The sequence below is a fragment of the Hyposmocoma kahamanoa genome, unplaced genomic scaffold (genome assembly GCF_003589595.1).
Source record: "Hyposmocoma kahamanoa isolate Upper Pololo Valley unplaced genomic scaffold, ASM358959v1 65, whole genome shotgun sequence".
NCBI lineage: Eukaryota > Metazoa > Arthropoda > Insecta > Lepidoptera > Cosmopterigidae > Hyposmocoma > Hyposmocoma kahamanoa.
The window spans coordinates 17,655,313-17,675,608 of record NW_020653853.1 but is presented as its reverse complement, the minus strand read 5'-3'; the positions used below and the strand labels follow the sequence as shown (position 1 = coordinate 17,675,608).

The following is a 20,296-nucleotide window of genomic DNA, read 5'->3' as shown; positions in this document are numbered from 1 at the left end:
CGTGATTCATGTTGGATTTGTCATATTTAAATTAGCTACTAAAGGCGACCATTAAAGGCGTTTAATAGTTGTATAGTCCTTCAATTTGTCACACTACACTGCTGCAGGTCTCATAAAATTAATACATGTCCTAATACCTAATACACACACTACTCTAGCCGCAGATATTAATAGAGTATTTGTCGTGTAAAAACGTGCAGTTAGAGCAATTTGCAATCTGGGCCCAGAGTGAAATTCAGAGAAGAAAATAAATTAACATTCTTACAGTAGCATAATAGTACATTTATGAAAATGTAATTTATGTCAAGAAAAATAGTAAATTATTTCAGACAAATAATACAATACCGTACACGCTCAACATGGTCCCGCACTAGGGAAAACCCTGTGTCATGGACACACACAGAGACAACCACAAATGTCATCCAAACTCACGAGTTAAATAAATGTAGGCCATACAAATATTTCTCCCGGCCCGGGAATCGTACCTGGGACCTCTGTGTGGCAGTCCGGCATGGTAACCGTTCGCCCATGGAGGCAGTTATTAAACATAACATGAATCCGAGAAAAACAAATAAACTAGCTGTTCGTGACATTGTCTGCACGTCGTTTCTACAGTCAGACTGATATTGAAAATTTGCCATTTACGAGGTTTAAAACTATGTACAAAACTATACTAAAGATTCCTATCGGCGATCGCAATTGGACACAGTAATGCAAACTAGAACCAACCCACAAAATGTCACTTTCGAGATAATTGGATTTTGTAAAAATAGTGTGAAGAAATAAATAGGTTTTGGTTAAGTTTAATTAAAAATTAAAAAAAATACATTATGAAGTTAAGCAGCATGGTTCTTTTTAGATATTAAAAGGTTACTTATTTAGGGTTGGTACCCTGAAGGACTTTTATTTTCTCCGTTTTGGCTTGGTATATTGCCAGGATCTTTTGTGAGCGAGTAAAAGACACGTCTGGTGTTCTACCTAAGTACATAGCTCAATTTCACTCGAGGTGTGGGTTGGTTCTTGTTTGCATAACTATGTCCAATTGACAATTTAGCTAAACTAAAGAATAACGCGGACGTTCCCTTCTAAAAATTCCAGGACTTCTCGAAATATATTTGAATAGCGTATTTATTGAAATTTGAGTACATTGGCGACAAATTATTATAAAAATAATAAATAAAATCTCTTTATTGCCACCAATATAAATAAAACAAATTATAAAAACCTTAAAAATCAATTGCCCTTAAGATACTAAGTTACTATTATTTCCTATTTAGTATTCGCTACAAATTAATGTCTCAAAAATTAATATTGTAGTATTGTATTTAAATAATTTGATAAAAAATAAACATTGAGACAACTTATACTTTGGACTGTTTAGAAAAAAAAAAACAGTAAAAAAAAAACTTTTTTGACGACGAAATCGGTTATGTCCATACTAATAAAACGTTCATACGTTAGGTAGATTAACCCCCTTAATTCCAGTGGTTATTACAAAATTTATGCGTACTTGGATGACAAAATTCCATGGTTAGTGACCCGCAGTTAGTTCAGGTTAGCTCTTGCATTGTAAACGATAAATGTTTGCAAATGTTTATTTATAAAGAGCAGCCCCTAGTTCTTAATCTTCTCGGGGGAATCTGCCTTACGAATGAACAGCAGTTTAATCAATATGACTATTTCAAGTGTAATTTGCTTACATATGAAATAAACATTAATGAGTTTGAGTTTGCCTACCAAATCACTAAGGAAACAAAGTTCTGGGTACAAGTTCTAATGACGAATTCAATTTTCAGAGGAACATTTTATAATAATCACGATGAACTAAGGCAAGATAATTAGTAGCAGTAGAGCTCCTTGTGTAAGAGTTCGTCCAGGGAAGTACTGCCACTTCACCTATTTCTGCCGCCAAGCAGTAATGTGAGCATTACTGCGTTCCGGGCTCGAAAGGTTTGATGATGATGGTGGTGAAATTACAGGCACATGGGGACTTGTCAACATAATATGTCCTCAGGGCGTTTGGCGCAGTGGAAGGGCCCCTCAGATCTTTGTGATTTAAAGCTCTGAGTGGCACTGCAACTGTAAGACGTGTCGCTTACCACTAGGCACACGACTTGTTTGTCTCGTCATTTAGTATTATAAAAAAAATAGCAAGGCTTTTGTTTTCTTTTTATACATATATATTTATTGATACCTGCTCCTTCCTTCCACCCCGGACGCAGTGTACACGTTAATTACAAATAATACCGCAGTTATTTCGGTTCAAGAAATTATTATGATCGGAATTCTAGACTTCGGAAGATGAAATTCGGGTTTAGTGCGTAAATCCTGATATAAATAGTCATAGTACTACTTCAGACGACTCGGTAATTATACGGATCGGACGCAGTGCTCTAACGCTCTAAGATCCAATGTTTATTGGAGCGCTTTTATTGTTATCAATGATCCTATCGATTGGTAAATTATACATATTTAAAAAACCTAACCCGAATCAAATTTGAACCAGTGCCTGTTGAGGCAACACACACTGGTTCACTTCCAGTCAGATCGAAGTAATATTTCTTTTGTTTGTTCGATATTTATGACTACAATAATAACAAACTATAGTCCATTTCATCATCACGCGTATACCTTGCAAGCGGGTTTTGAGCCTTGCATGATGTTTTTGGAGTATTTGTTCAAATTTCGTTACGTTGCTGTGATTTCATTGCCTCCGTGACCGTACGGTTACCATGCCGGGCTGCCACGCAGTGGTCACAGGTTCGATTCCCGGGCCGGAAGAAATATTTGTATGGCCTACATTTATTTCTCTCGTGAGTTAGGGTGTAATTTGTGGTTGTCTATGTGTGTGTCCATGGCACCCGCGACACAGGGCTACCCTAGTGCGGGGCTATGTTGAGTGTGTGTGTGCGTTATAATTTTTATTGACTAATTTTGTTTGGTTGATTTTTTAATTTGTTGTGTAGTTTTTTAGTACCTTAATAACATAATAATTGAATCTTTTTTATTATATTATTTATATTGAATGTTTATTATTTGTTCTTATACTATAATTTCTAAGTCAATTCTCCCTTGGTTACAAACAATCTCGATAACATATTTAAATGTTTTTTTTTCATTCGATTTTACAACACTACATCTCGTAAGTACACCGTATCCATGTGTGAAATGGACTATAGTGCAGTATTTATATATTCAATAAAAATAATAATATCTGTTTTGACATGCTAAATGGCATAACTATAGTTCCCGTTGTTGAATGTAATATACCTACAAGTCACGAGATCAGTGTAAAATTGTATGATAAAATACAATTGAACGTACCTGTATGCACAGCCCACATTATTCTAAACGCCGAGCCGCCTTCCTCGAAGGGCTTTCGCCTCGACAGCACCTCCCACAGGATGATGCCCCATGAGAACACGTCACACTTTTCTGTATACGATGATCCTTCAAACACCTGCAAATTCATACAGACGACATAAGTAGTTCTCATAGAGAAGACCTAGTTAGTATAAGATTGTGTTGTTGTTTGTATTGTTGATTGTGTAGTTTTCTACATTGACCCGGCCGGGGAACGAACCCAGGACCTAAGCGGAGGTCGTGGTCGTGGAGTGGATATTCAAATTTTGCCATTTATGAGGTTTAAAACTATTTTTTTTTATATTATATCAAGTGACGGGACGAAGAAGTCGTGCGCCTGGTGGTAAGTCACCCGCCTGTCCATAACAGTTGCAGTGCCACTCAGAGCTTTAAATCGCAAAGATCTGAGGGACACTGCTACCGCTCCCGTCACTCTGGAGACATAAACTGGCAAGTTCCATGTGCCTGTAATTCACCAGCACCCTTACCCTTCTAAACGGTAACCTATCACAAAGTCGAAATTTTTTTGCACGATATGACGTTTGTTCGAATTTTCATTACACCGAAAACCGAATTTTAACGGAACAGTTCTTTCAGGGTATGTTGAAGGTTTATCGCAAAGACACGATTAGGTTTGATTAGGTTAGGTTAAGTTAGGTTTAACGGAAAAAACATTTTCCTATCAAAATTACTTTCGAGGTCATTGACTTACAATTATATGGACGTCGGGTCCGCGCTAAAAAGTGTCCGAACTTATAGGGCGTTAAAATCGTATACAGGGCGTCATTCACGCTTTAGTCTTCGTTTGTTTCTTCTGACAGCGAAGCAAGCAAAATTAGACAGTACTGCGATGACATTACAATTTAAATTCAACGTTTTAGCTTTTTCATATTCCTTTACATGTCACTACGTTTAAATAGGTTGACTTGGGACATTTTTTTCGTGGTTTTTGTATTAGACCCGTCGTCCATTTATTTGTAAGTCAATGTTCGAGGTTATGAAATTTCGACCAATCGTTATTTCTGGAAAATGTCATTTCGAACTACTGATAGGTAACCCTTCTAAACGGGAACGCAGTAATGCTAACATTACTGCTTGACGGCAGAAATAGGTAGGTAGGTGGCAGTACTTCCCTGGACGAACAGATTCACAAGGATCTCTACTGCTGTTAATGCTAACTATAGTGAAACAAATCTACATCAATGATTATTATATAGCTTCTGCGTTTTTGATTGACAAAATCCATGATAACTCTTTCAGATTGTCTCGATTTATAATATTTGAAATAAATATAGTAAATTATAAATGTCTTCAAATGTTTATGTACAACCCCTAGAGTTTCTTACTCTTCTCTGTGGAACCTGCCTTACAAATGAGTAGTAAAGTTTAATCAATGTCACGATTTCAAGTGTAATTTGCATACCTAAGAAGTAAAGATATATTTGATTTTGAAGGGCTATACAGGCCCAGAGTAGCTCACCCCGATAAAAATAATAAGCAAATAGAATATATTCATTAAAAGTTAATTGGCTATTTAGCTGTAAGTTCGCAATGTAAATGAATGGACAAATAAATAAATAAAATAAACAGTCAAGTCATTGAATTGTCTGATCTATATAACTGTATCACTCAAGTTTTATCTACAATATCACCTGATACTATATTATTTAACAGATTACAAATTACATAACAGAACATTATTGTGCATTATCAATACTATGTTATGAGGTTAATACCAATAGTCAGGGTGTTCCAAATTAGTTGATAAACGTATAGAGAGTGACATGCGAGTGGTTAAACTCACCAAATATTGATATTACTTTCTTCGAATTCCGGATTTCCGGAAATAGTTATACGGCATCGTAAGATAAAACTATTCACCTAGGAAGCCAAAGTTGGATTTTAAAGTAATTTAATTTTAACGCTTACTTCAGTGAAAGGTAAGTTATCTGGTACATTTTTTACATGACACTACTAGAATTAACTTAAAATCCAACATAAGCTTTCCAGGGGAATAGTTTTATCCTACGATGCAGTAAAATGCTTTACGGAAATTCGGAATTCATAAAAATTATTTAAATCAGTATTTGGTGGTTTTAACCACTCCTCATCACTCCTTGTGTCTTATTGTAGACATTTATCTACTTATTTGGAACACTCTATTCCGACTCATGGTTATTACTATTATTTTGTCAATACTGAAGTCATGGTTCACAGACCGATCGCTTTTAAATCTTGCATGGCACACATGCTCATCATTTTTTTAAATCTTATTTTTAACAAGGCCTGTACTTGAGTGTGAATGTCGGCATTGTGATATCAATCCCCGTGGATTATTCTACTCTATCGTGTCGCCTCGTAGTGAGAGGCAAGACCTCACATTATGAGTACAAAGTTTTAGCCCTCTTCGCGAACAGGTCACCCAACACAACATTTAACTTCCCAAACTGCCAAATATATATATTTAATTTTAATTGAAATTGGTTTCTTATAGTCACATTCCATGAATTATAGCATATCTTCAAGTTTGTTACAAAACTTACGTCCATAGAGGAGAGGTATGTGAGGATACACCTCTCCACTAAGACGAATGCGTTTCTAGAAAGTGCGCCGCGAATCATGGGCGGCCTTGTGAAATAATGTTATCTGAGCAAGAGATAATTTCTGTTGTACCTCATACTAATGTGGGTCAATTTTCCCAGTCCATATGAGGACGCTCAAAGACGTTAGCTTAGACAAAGTCGATATAGTAACATGTTCAAACGTCATGCAATAACTGTTCTTACCTTTTGTATTGTTATCTTTTAAATAGTTCTATTAACGTTCTGTTTATTAATGTACTACTTACTCGTATTATATATCGACACTGGAAAGGTAAAATGTCTAACGTGCATTTGGAAAATATTACAGGAGAGCAGCAAATTAAAGTTATTTTTTATTTTTAGAAAAAAAAACCTTGACTCTATATTTGTCATATGGAAAACTAGAAAGTTTCAGCTTTTCCACATAAGAAATAAAATTAAAGAGTTAAGACTTTATTCTTAAAAATTACTATAATTCACTCTCCTGTTATATTTTTAAAAATGCACGTTAGAAGTTTTACTGTCCAGCGTCGTCATTTATAGTCACATTTAAACGTAATAGTAAATTAGGTAAATTGCTGTATGTGTGTATAATTAATAATATGGTCAATAAAGTCACTACAAATTTATAAGACAGGATAATTTTTCTACATATGTGTCAACAGTGTGCTTAAATAAATAAAATGACATTGTACACCGAGATAAAGTTATTTAGGTCAGATAAGGGAAAAAATATAATGTAGTATCATATTAAGAAATCAAAGTCAGGGCTAGAATAGAGATGGTTAGCGATTACTCCAACGACAGGGACCTAGCTTGTTTTAATTCCTTCAATCTGACAGAACTCAAACTTGCATTTGTTTTTGCCAATCTATGGCAACTGCTCGAGCAACTGAGTTATACAGGGTTATTTTTTAAATGCGAACAATCTTCCAGGACTAGATCATAAACAACAATTTCTGTTCCATGACTTTTGACAAAACGAGATAAATATACCATAAATAACTTTTAAGTTTTTTTGTACTACCTGACATTTTTGATATCTGTATTAATTGGGAGTAAGGTAGTAAAGTTCAAATGTTCAAGCGTCCTCTCCGACGACACCCGCGTTTTGCACAGAGTTATCATCGTTTAGAGTGACCTATTTAAATATGTTTATTTTTGTATGAAAGTACAATCTGACGAATTCTTAAAAGTTATGGAACAAAAGTTGCTGTTTGTGACGTTAGTAATATAGTCCTTATTGTCATTCTTCTTAAGTATATAGAATGAGCAGTTCTCATAAAACTAAAAAGTACTTTAGATGCAAAATATGCCAATTTCCCTCAAGAAAATTATATTTATATAGAAATCTCTTGAACATATTCCATTGACTTACAATTATATGGACGTCGGGTCCGCGCTAAAAAGTGTCCGAACTTATAGGGCGTTAAAATCGTATACAGAGCGTCATTCACGCTTTAGTCTTCGTTTGTTCGACTGACAGCGAAGCAAGCAAAATTACACAGTACTGCGATGACATTACAATTTAAATTCAACGTTTTAGCTTTTTCATATTCCTTTACATGTCACTACGTTTAAATAGGTTGACTTGGGACATTTTTTTCGTGGTTTTTGTATTAGACCCGTCGTCCATTTATTTGTAAGTCAATGACATATTCATAAAAACTTAAATATCAGCAGCAAATAATTAACATCTCAAGTACCATGGGTTACTGGACAGTAATTAGTTTTGGTGAAACTGGACATTAGTGATGATCACCATATTTTTTTATATTTTTACAATACTGACAAAATCCTAAAAGGGCACTGCCAATAAGTGAACAGAGGAAGGCCTATAAATAAAATTACCTAAAGCGCAGGCCACACCACGAACGAAACTAAGCTAACTTGGCTTAGCTCCCATAGCTGGGGCATCTTATCATACTTCGGTGTTTTTTTTATAATATCAAGTGACGGGGCGAACAAGTCGTGCGTCTGATGGAAAGCTACACGCCTGTCCATGACAATAAAAGTGCCACTCAGAGCTTTAATTGCAAAGATCTGAGGGGCACTGCCACTGCGCCCGTCACCCTGACACGTAAGTTGACAAGTCCCATGTCCCTGTAATTTCACCAACACCCTTTTGTTCTAAACAAAAGTTGCTGTTTGTGATGCTAGTAATACAGTCCTGGGAGGTTGTTAGTATTTTACAAATAACCCTGTAGGTTGAGTCTGTTGACATTACGAATTTTTTTGTGTTCACCATTGACTTACAAATAAATGGACGACGGGTCTAATACAAAAACCACGAAAAAAATGTCCCAAGTCAACCTATTCGAAATTTAAATTGTAATGTCATCGAGTATCGCGCTGTCAGTAGAACAAATGAAGACTAAAGCGGAGTGTAGCGCTCTGTATACGATTGTAGCGCCTTACAAGTGCGGACACTTTTTAGCGCGGACCCGACGTCCATATAATTGTAAGTCAATGGTGTTCACAGATCTTTAATTTCACAAAAATAATTAATATTAGAAATTCAGTTCTTAAATAATAAAAAGACACATTGTGTTTGTTCATATATGAATAAAAAGAATATCAGGACTCCCTATGTACAGCAAACATTAATAGTTTTCAGGAAAATATGTAGCAGTTTTATTTATTTGCCATAGTATCCAAAACTGTTACAACTAAGGTGTTTACATCCAAAATATTCATTACTGCAGTTTCATTTGATCTATACAAAAATTTCACTAGTATAATCATGCAAGTAGTTGATGCAACAGTAGCATCTTAATTTTCACAGCACACATTAATATTCTCAACTTACTTCTGGCGCCATCCATGCAGCGCTGCCCTTATTATTTGTCATGTATGTAGCCTTATCAGCTGCTGTGCCAAAGTCACATATTTTCAGCCGCTGTCCAAAGCCCACTAGCAACAGGTTTGGAGGTTTTAGGTCTCTGTGTATTAACGGCTTTGGATGCATTGCATGTAGATAAGCTACTCCCTGGAAAATTATTATAACTATTAGTCTAGTAGTAGTATTACATATATAGTATATATATCTACTAGTAGTATTCTACCAGCACAGGTTTGGCTATAGCATTAGCTGCAGAAAGCTTACAATTAATTTCATAATAACAATGTGCCAGACAACTACGCCTGGTATCAAGCCTTAAACGAGGGAATGAATCGTACATATGGCAGCACATCAACTACACATTGATGTACTTCATTGCACTAAAGGCGATATTTAAACAAAAGTGTCGGGCTTGATGTGCTGTTGACTGTGCAATGAATGCCAGAACAATTAAATGAATTCCAGGGCAGTACCGAGAAGTTAATATTACAAATTGGTCCTAGATGTTGAACCAGGGACCTTTTCATGTAGTCCCACCAGTGAAAACCACTAGGCCCTTGAAGTCATTGAATCTTAGCTACCAGTTAATGTTTACTTTTTCTTTCGAGTTGTAAAATTAGTTTTATTTCATGTTTACCATCTACATTGTTACTAATTCATTTTCTTTGCTATTTATTCCATTCTTCTTAAGTATATATAATGAGCAGTTCTAGGGTTAGCATTGATGTCACCCTGTACTTCTAACTTGTCTTTTAATAGAACTAAAAAGTACTCTAGATGCAAAATATGCCAATAATTCATAAAAACTTAAATATCAGGAGCAAATAATTAAAATCTCAAGTACCATGGGTTACTGGACAGTAATTAGTTTTGGTGGAACTGGACATTAGAGGTGATCACAATTTTTACAATATATTTATAATTATTATGTGGAAAACTTGATACTGGCAAAAACCTAGCACAACAATCACACAGAGCACTGCCAATAAGTGAAATGAGGAAGTAGAGTAATAAATAAAATTACCTAAAGCGCAGGCCACACCATGAACAAAACTAACTTACCTCACTCATCTTACATCACTCACACAGCCGGGGCATCTTTTCACACCGTGAACTAAGCTAACCGAGCTAACTAAACTAAACAAACAATGAAAAATATGTTACCCTTCTGCCACCCTTCAACCCCGCATGTGTCCAAAGTCACTACTTACTACATATGTTCTTAGCTTAGCTTTACATGCAACTATGTGAGCTAAGCTAAGTTAGCTAACTTTGTGCGTGGTGTGGCCTGTGCTAAAGAATAGTTGGACGTAGTTAAGCAAAAAGAATCCAATCCAAAACATTATCAAAAATGACTTATATATACCAAACGGTTCCTAAAGTTTACCTTGTAGAAATGATTCAAGCAGAAAGCAAATAAAATACTTTTTTTTGACACATAAGATACCGTCCCACATGGGGTGTATTAGTTGTTCCACCTCCACGCGTGCGAAGTTCTTGAGCAGTCTGTGATGACATGTTGTCACAGAATGCCCAAGGATGTAGCCGGTACACCCTGGGGCCAACATTAATAACTCTCGGCTTCAGTCTGAGTCTTATCAGTGAGGGCGCGAAGCGATCAACCCGGCCTTGCATTTATGAGGGTGGATCATGGCAAGTGGTGGGCGGTCTTAACCTACACCCTCCTGCGTTCATGCCTACGCAGTTGAGCGCCGTACGCAGGGATGAAGGAATCCTGGAGGGTTGAGCCCGAGCGGGGTGGAGACCCCGGCAAGCAATACGCCCTCTTTGGCCCTGATTTCCTGCTAAACGGTAGCCCTGTGACTAGCCAACACAGGGAAACGGCAATGTGTCCCGTCAGAGGGCCACAGGCGAGGTGTGGGGGGGACGGACTCGGCCATGCTGACGGGGTGAGTATGTGCGGAACACCTGGCTGACTTTGATCGGGTCAGCCAGCCGCACATTTCGAGCCCCCGATGTCGCGCAGTGAGCTCCCAACCTCTGCACCTATACTCTCCTGATAATCCTGGTGTCCCGAATGGGACATCCCCAAAGGTGCGGGCTCCGTGGTGGGTGGGAAATCAGGAGAGTGAACTCAAGAACAATGAATTATGGATTCTACCGATCAATCTAATCTTATCAATCACTCAAAACCGGTGGTACTGGAGGGGAAACCCAAAAGTGCCCCATCAAGCACAAAATCAAACACAGAACAGCGCCCTACGGTAAGTGGTAGGCCAAAGGGGAAACCCCAAGGCCAACCGCGTACCGATGCCGGTGCTGGCCCAACACCAGCGGTAGTGGCCCGAGCCTCGTGCTCTGTGGTCCCCGCTCAGACACCTGGCTCTGCATCGCAGAACCCAACGCACACAGCCCTTGAGGCAGGGTGGACTCTGGTGAGTCGCAAGCCCAAAACCACGGCACCCATCCGCTTGAAAGGGGAAAGTAGCCAGGGCAAGCGACCACCTCCAGCTCCCAGTGGGAGCAGGGGACGCCCTGCCCGAAAGAACAAACGGAGTCGGCTCCGAGAGCGCGAGCGACTTCAAAACGCGAGCAACACCCAGCAGAAGGGGGGAGAGGCGAGGCCCCCAGTGGCTGGCGGGGATGGTTCTGGGACCGCACCAAAGCGGCTACCTAGACCGGATTCGCAACCCCCTGGAAGGGCCCCCCTCCCTTCTAAGAGCAAACCGGCGGACAAGGCGCAGAGGTCCTCGACCAATGCCAAACGGGCACGCCTCGATGAGACGATCTCTCCAAGAGGCGAGCACAAGCGGCAGAAAGTTGAGAGGCCCGCCCAGAATAAATCATACGCCGAGGCAACCAACCCCGAACTCATGGCGGTTATTACCTCGGCCAAAACAGGATTCATACGGAGCCCCGATGCTGACACCATACAGGAGGCCCTATGTGAGCTCCTCACTCAAGGAGCTGAGGAATGCGGCGAGGATGACGTCGGCCCACAGTTTCGGGGAAAACCCGTCTACGGCGATGGGGCCTTGAAACTGTGGTGCCACGACAAGGCCACTTTCCAGTGGCTGGAGGACGCCGTCAGCACCATCAGGCTGCCGTCCGGGGAGCCCCTCTCATTGAAAAATGGGGTGGAGGCTCCCCGGAGGGTGGTCTGTGGACTTCTACTCCCCGGCAAATGGGAGGATGCGCGCCGAATAGGTCGCATACTCAAGTGGCAAAACAAGTGGGCGGAGACTCACCGTTGGCTTGTCCACAAGCTGAATCAGCAACGTGGGCATACCTTCGTGGTAGTGAGCCTGCCTGAAGATCTGGTCCCCACTATCCTGGAGCATGGCCGGCGCTTCACATATCAACTGGGCACGGTCTACCTGAGATTCAGGTCGAAAAGGGGCCTCTACACTGACGCGCCTCCAGAAAACAAAACTACACAGGACACAGGACGAATGGATGTTTCCCCGGAGCCCTCTACCTCCTCTGGTATCACCAGGGAAGGAAAAGGGCCCTCCCCGACCCCCGACCCTGTGGACACCGACGAATGCCCGGCGGTGTCCATTAGTGACGACGAGTGTGCGTTGGGGATGGGAGACATCCGATTGAGCGAGGACGAGGACGTGGAGCTGCTGTCTGGCGATGGCGGTATCCCCCTCGCTCAATAAACTGCAAGTCGTCCAGAGCAACCTCCACCACAGCCAGGCCGCAACGGTTCAGCTCCGGAAATGGTTGGAGGTAAACAACACAGCCGTGGCGCTGATCCAGGAACCGTGGATCAGTGCCCGCGGCCAAATAAATGGACTCTCACATCTGAGAGGTAAGCTATTATCCACCAATAACTCAGATAAACCACGAACTTGCATCTACTACTCTAATAATTTACATGTACAGCCACTAACAGAATTCTGTTCCAGAGACCTGTGTGTCGTCAAGCTTTTAGCTGACACGGCCACAGGCCTACCTGAAGTGGTGCTCGCCTCTGTCTATATGGCGGAGACTGATGTACCACCACCGCAGGAAATGGAACGGCTAATCAAGTACTGCGAGCAGAACGGCCAGCATATCGTCGTGGCTACTGACTCCAATGCCCACCATCCGTTGTGGGGCATGGAACTCGCAAATGACAGAGGTAAGAACTTAACAGAATACTTATTCACAACTAACCTTCAAATCCTTAATAGAGGTACTGTACCAACCTTCGTAAATAAAAGATGCAGGACGATTATAGACCTAACCCTAGCATCAGAAGGAGCAGTAAATCTTATCCAAGACTGGCACGTGTCCGAAGAAGCATCCTTCTCGGACCACAGATGGATAAGATTTAGCTTAGAAACAGCCATTAAAGAACAACAACCGAAACGGAATCCCCGAAAAACCGATCGTAAACTATACACTGACAAACTACACCAGAGCCTGGGGAAAACGGGCACACTGCTGGACACAGCACACATAGAAACACAGGTTAAGGAACTGACATCAAACATAGTGAACAGCTATAACTCCGCATGCCCACTTAGTGACTCAGCCCCGCGACAAGGCCAACACTGGTGGGGGCCTGAGCTTGAGAGGCTTCGAAGAAGGGTAAGGAGACGTTTCAATAGAGCAATGAACACATGCGCGGATGAGGACTGGGAAAACTACAAGACGGCCAAATCCAAACTAAAAAAGCGCATACGGTTCAGAAGCACCGCGTCATGGCGAGGCTACTGCGGGAACATTACGTCTTGTGCACAAGCGAACAGAATAAGGAAAATCCTAGGCAACTCAAATTCAACTGAGTTAGGTTCAATACGCAAAATAGACAACACATACACAACTTCCCCTGCGGAAACGGAGAGAACCCTACTGGAAACACATTTCCCAGGATGTAGGTTCGTCCAAGACGACAGGTACGAAGAAATGAACTATAATACATCGATCCACAACTGGCGATACGCTGAACAAGTAGTAACATACGAAAAGACAAAATGGGCAGTGAACACCTTTGAACCGTACAAAGCTCCGGGCCAAGATGGAGTATTCCCAGCACTCTTACAATGGAGCGGGGACACACTGGTCCAGCACCTGGTCGACATCTTTCGAGCCTGTCTAGCTTTCAGCTATGTGCCCCACAGCTGGCGAGAGGTAAAAGTTATATTTATACCGAAACCAGGAAAAAACGACTACACTGACGCGAAGTCCTTCAGACCTATCAGCCTCACATCGTTCTTCCTGAAAACATTAGAAAGGCTATGTGACAGAGAACTGAGGGATGGTGCGCTTAAGAACATACCACTACACGGAAACCAACACGCATACAGCCAAGGCAAATCCACTGAGTCGGCCCTACATGCCGTTGTGGGCAAGATAGAAGTGGCCCTCAAAAACAAAGCAATTTGCCTAGGCACCTTTATAGATATTGAAGGAGCCTTCGATAAAACCAATTTCTCCAGTATACAATCAGCACTGAGAAGACACGAAGTGGATGAGGTGCTGATCAGCTGGATTAGCAACATGCTAAAACAAAGAACGATAAAAACAACAGCAAATGAGACCCCATGGGCCATAGTAGCGAAGGGGTGCCCTCAAGGGGGGGTACTGTCGCCGCTGCTGTGGAACATGGTCGTAAATGACCTCATCATCAAACTAAACAAAGAACATTTCTATACAGTAGGATATGCTGATGACATAGCTATACTGGTAACAGGAAATTATGCCAATACACTCTGCGACATTACACAAGCTGCTCTCCGAATAGTGGAAAGATGGTGCAGAGCATATGAACTATCGGTAAATCCAACAAAGACGGAACTAGTAATGTTTACCAACAAACGACTACTAGGTAACTACCGATTACCCAAACTCTTCAGCACAGAACTACAGATATCAACTGAAGTCAAGTACTTGGGAGTAATACTGGACAACAAGTTGAACTGGAACAAACATCTGGACAACAAAATTAAAAACGCTACTATCACCTTCTGGCAGTGCCGCAGAATGGTGGGTAAACAATGGGGACTTTCACCCAAGATAACACTATGGCTCTACACCGCGGTGATAAGACCCATGATCAGTTACGGCGCGGTAGTATGGTGGCCACGAACCAAGCTGACAACTGCAACCGACAAGCTGGACAAATTCCAAAGACTCGCCTGCATGGCGACGACCGGCTGCATGAGGACAACTCCAACTGCGGCCCTCGAAGCAATGCTGGACCTTCGACCCCTCCCACTGTTCATCAGACAGGAAGCGGCGTCAACAGCAGTGCGTCTAAACAGAGCCGGCCTTTGGAAGCACATGAGGACCCCACACACAGAAATCCTTTACAAGACTGTCAATGAGGAACCGCTACTGGAGGCGGTTGTGGATAGGATCCCAAAACAATACATCTTTGACAAAAAATACAAGATACAATTATTTGAAGATCCCAACGAAGGACTGAACCCCAGAGAGGTCCGAGTCTTCACTGACGGATCTAAAACAAACTCAGGAACAGGTACTGGGGTATTCTCAGAAGACCTCAATATTAGGATATCAGCACCGCTTGGTGCCCACAACACAGTATTCCAGGCTGAATGCATGGGCATCAAGTTGGCGGCAGAAGCAATCATAGCGAGAAGAGTAAAGAACTACTCCATTCGAATACTCTCCGACAGTATGTCAGTACTTCAAGCACTGAATAGCTATGACATAAACTCAGGGCTCATTTACGAATGCCATCAAGCACTCATGGAGGTATGTATACAAAACCACGTAACCCTACAGTGGATTAAAGGACACAGCGGCTCACGTGGCAATGATGCGGCAGATGAACTAGCCAGAAAAGGGTCGGAGACGGACGCTGTAGGACCAGAACCGATAGTGTCCCTCCCCTGCCAATGGTCCAGAACAACTATACACAAAGGTACAAAATCTTCACATAATAATACATGGACCACCCTTACGGTTTGTAGACAGGCGAGGGAAGCACTCCCAACGCTCAATGCCAGTCTATCTCGTATACTAATTAAACTTAAAAGGCAAGAGCTTCGCACTCTAACTGCCGCCCTAACGGGTCATGGTCCATACAATAAACACCTTTTCAATTTAGGTATCACAGACAGCCCTCTATGCAGAGCGTGCATGGAGGGGGAGGAAACGGCTGCGCACATCCTACTCCAATGCTCCGGCGTGGCCAACTACAGGGCAAAGTACCTTGGAGTGCCAAGGTCGCTCCCCGAAGTCTTCAGCAAACCAAGGAGGCTGCTGAGATTCCTGGAGGAGCTTGGGTGGCACGAGTAGGACCCTGCACCCACCACACGCAAAATAGGCGCTTTGTCGTCGAGTTGCGGAAACCAGCCCGTTGCACCAAGTACCAAGTACCAAGTACCGTCCCACATATATGGCAGATCCATATTTCTATTTGACAGTAAGAATCGAATTTTCTTGAATCCTTATTAATATTAATTGAACAAAGAAACTGGACAAGAAAGTTTAATGACAAAAAGGATTCAATGTGTCTAGATTGTTTTTGTTAAATCCTAATTAGTTCATTACAGTAACAGGAAAAATACCAAAAAGACCCTAAACATGGATCCTTTTTGTTGAACTTAAACTGATCTCACACTCACTCACTCACACTCAACCTGATCTCAGAATAGGTAAAACTTTAATTATAAAGTCCGTTCTGTTATATTACTAAGAGCAAAACATTTTAAAGTTTAAAAACAAACAAGAATTTTTACACTATATTCATAGTTTTATTCAAGATAAATAACAAATAGTAATAATTTTAATAAATGGGTCTTTACTGTGAAACAAAATTAAGAGCTACTGCAATTAAACATATAATTTACCAAGAAGGACCCAAAACCATATTTTCCTAAATATCTCATAAAATACTAAACTATTCACAACAAAGCATACATAATATAAAAACATAGGCAAATTTAGAGTTACATGCATATGTAAGTTTTCAAAATAAAACAAGAATGAGAAAACTCTTTTGAACTTCAAAGTACCGTATCTAAAAATTTACTGGATGTGGATTGAACCCTTTTTGCTTAACTACGTCCAGTTTTCATAACGGTGCATAACAGTAAATGTCAAAAACACATACCTCAGCACACTGACGGGCCCAACTCATAGCATGAGCTGCGGTGTATTTAGGCTTGGGATGATTGTGAAGAACATTATACAGAGAGCCACCTTCAGCATACTCCATCACAAGACATACGTGGGGACCCTGTGTACATGCTCCATACAGTCTCACTATATTCGGGTGCGACACGCGCGATAACTGACGCACTTCAATCGCGAATTCACGCCTTTCAGCCTCAGAATTGATGTGCTTTACTGCCACATAAGTGCCCCTCCATAAACCCTTCCACACCACTCCAAAAGCGCCTTTTCCGACAACCTGCCAACATCGTAATCAAATTTAGTATTAACTCAATATACCAACAATATACTCAATATTTTGACAACAGACTCAATATTTGAAGTAAAAAAAACACAAGAAAGATTTAACACCAATTCTATGCAAGTATAATTACCGATAATTCTCGTATTTCATTGTAATCTATCTCCTCCACAAATGTCTGCTGGACAGGCGAGTCTTGAACACTGGAAGCCATGGGTATACTTATTATCACATTATCAAAATGATTACTACATACGACATATATTATATTATTTCCTTAGATTTCTCAATAAATGTGCAAATTTAGTTGGTTTTACTATTTCGCTTAGTATTGTTTGGCAAAGAAAAGCAACTGCGACAAGGCCGCCATCTTTGAAACTGTAGAACAAATGTCATTTCCTTATTTTTTTTTATTATTAATGGTTTTGGCTTGGACACAAGTCCTTTGAGCCACGTTTTCGTTTAATTATCGGATACTCGGTAATATTTTCCTTTGTAGTTCTAATAGATTATGTTTTCAATTTCTCTTAAATAACTTAGTTCACTTATTCGGGTTTTTTTACATAATTTTTTAAGCGGCGGGAGTCAATATTTACGTTTTCACTTTCACTTAAATCACATTATCTTCTATCACTTTGAACAAAAACTTTGAATTCGTAATTGGAAATTTTAGGATAAAGTCTATAGTAATTTGGTTTTAAATAAGGAATATAGTTCTAACTTTCTTCATCACTATTTCTTTCTTCGTTTTTTCTTCATAATATACTTAACATAAAAATAATCTTTGTAAAAGCTGTACTTGTAACTTCAAAAGCCCGCCATTTCCAATGTCACTTCCATGATTCTGTACTTGTTAGAGAGTTGTACTCGGAACAAATACACATTAACAATGTATTTTAGGTACTATAGTATTTACTTGTAAGTCCAGAGAACTCCTACGGAATCAAAATTGCACACAAATGGAGTAAACAGCCATAAAGCACTGGCTCCGGCTTATATTTCAGTTTTACGAAATATTTGCGTATCACTTGTGCTATTATAGACATGACCGAATGAATAGGTATAACAAGTTCTTCTGGAGCGACACAGTAAATTGAAGTTACAAATATTTCATCTACCATATCAAGGTTCTGTTTGTGGGGGACCTTAAATGTCCGTGTCTTTAACATAAATATATAAGATTAAAAAACAAGGTCTGCTGGGATACCAATCCAACAGTCTGTGCAGGATTTGTGATTCATAAATACAAAACATACACAGCGTATCAGACGACCTAACTAGAGACAACCGGGTATTTTGTTTTTTATTATATATTTTTTTCTATATGTTTCCATATGATTAAGGTCATTAGCATCATTTTTGTATCGGGTAACATAAATGCCACCTTTTACAATCAGAAGTGGGAAGTGATAAATTTCTTTTACATGGCTATTTCCATATACTAAATCTATGACTATTTCAGAGTAGGAAACTTATTGATTGTTTTGCTTGGCTTTTATGAGATAGATTACTGGTAGCGGAAGAAACTTACTATCAACTTAAATTTAGCAGGATCATATTAAAACTAGCTTCTAATTTCAACATGTGCAATAGGGAGCATGTCTTTGGCATTGCAACTAATTAGTTATTACAAAAGTGGCATATGTGTGTATAGGTATGTTGTCTTGTATCAACACCTACAAACCTATAAGGGGGTCTACTCTCGATCTCCGTCCGACATCCGTCCGAAACAATTACTGTCAAATAAGTAATATTCGACAAAATAAAAACACAAGTATCAAGTACGAAGCTTCATTCGCATCACGCGTCTTTTCATTTGGTCAAGTATTGCTTATTTGGCAGTAATTGTTTCGGACGGATGACGGACGGACATCAAGAGTAGACCCCCGTAACGTACATAAACACTTTAGCGCCTACATTATGGGAGTGTTTAGAATTTTGTTAGTAAACTAATTGTTTAGGTATCCTTTTGAATTGTAATAATATAATAATGTGAAAATGCTTTCGTCTAATGCATAGCCTAGTCAATAAGTGATAGTTTGGTAAGGAATTCTAATCAATTACACCAGTATTGAGATTTAATAGTAATATATCAAGAAAATGTATCAAGTACAACTAAGACTACATTTTAAGCAAATGAAGCATATTATAAAAGTACATAATTATAAACATAGTTGACTACCTACCTACGTATATTTAAGAGCTTTGTATCTTGGCCATATAGGGCTGTGAGATTTAGTCAAAAGAAATTATAGTGTCCCTCTTGGCAAGTTTAACACTGCTTATCGACGGGGAATCTAACTGTTGCATCGCAAGAGATGTACATTTAATTTTAATGTTGGTCGCGCTTGACATCATTTCTCTTAAAAGATCAGCTGCCGCTTTACATTTGAAAGAAACAGCTACTTCCAATGGAGTTTCATTCCTGCGATTGGTGATATATAGATTTGCCCCTAATTTTACGAGAACCACTATTAGATCACAGTTGTTACTCATGGCAGCGAAATGCAGAGCTTGCCGCTCACCAGGAGCATTCGGATCATTGATTGACGCACCATGATTTATTAAGATTCGAAGGATAGCTTCTTCTGTTGCTGTAGGCGTACACATCATGACGAATCCTGAAATGAATACATTGTAACTGCATTATCAAACATTAATTTTTATTGAAAAGTGGGAATAAATTAATAAATCCAGACATTACTTTGTGCAAGTTCATATTAATAAAAATGGAAGTAAACCCAGTGCCGGCTAAAATCATGCAAAATGCTGTGCTTGTGTGGAATTTTTTTATGCGATTAATTTTCACACCCCCTCTCCGCATAAAATTAATAAATAACACAAGCGCACCGATAGTCACAAACACTACCACCAAAAATATATATTTATAAAAAAATCTGAATGGGTCTTATTCCGAATAATGTGATTAATTTATTTATACCTACTTAATACTTAATTACATACATAAACATACAAGAGAATAATATTTTTATTTGCTAAGTTTTTTTTTAATTTCAAACTGTGTGTGGTAATTGGTTTTGTGTGCGAGGGGTTATTGATTGTTCGACGCTTGGTCGAAGAATCTTCTTTGAAATGAACATTTAAAAATAATGTTTAATTACGATCATTGACTTACAATTATATGGACGTCGGGTCCGCGCTAAAAAG

General features: G+C 39.8%; 1 protein-coding gene across 1 annotated transcript in view; it reads right to left on the bottom strand.

The window, feature by feature from the left end:
• The window catches only part of LOC113231193 (mitogen-activated protein kinase kinase kinase 7-like), a 64,227-nt gene extending 46,758 nt beyond the window's left edge, over positions 1 to 17,469 (bottom strand). The window contains exons 1-4 of the mRNA XM_026465382.1: positions 17,262 to 17,469; positions 16,826 to 17,125; positions 8,755 to 8,934; positions 3,325 to 3,460 (exon numbers count right to left, since the gene is read on the bottom strand). Of these exons, the coding sequence (XP_026321167.1) occupies positions 3,325 to 3,460; positions 8,755 to 8,934; positions 16,826 to 17,125; positions 17,262 to 17,342 (697 nt within the window). The 5' untranslated portion in view covers positions 17,343 to 17,469. The remainder of the gene's footprint in view (positions 1 to 3,324; positions 3,461 to 8,754; positions 8,935 to 16,825; positions 17,126 to 17,261) is intronic.
• Between the last annotated feature and the right edge of the window lie 2,827 nt (positions 17,470 to 20,296).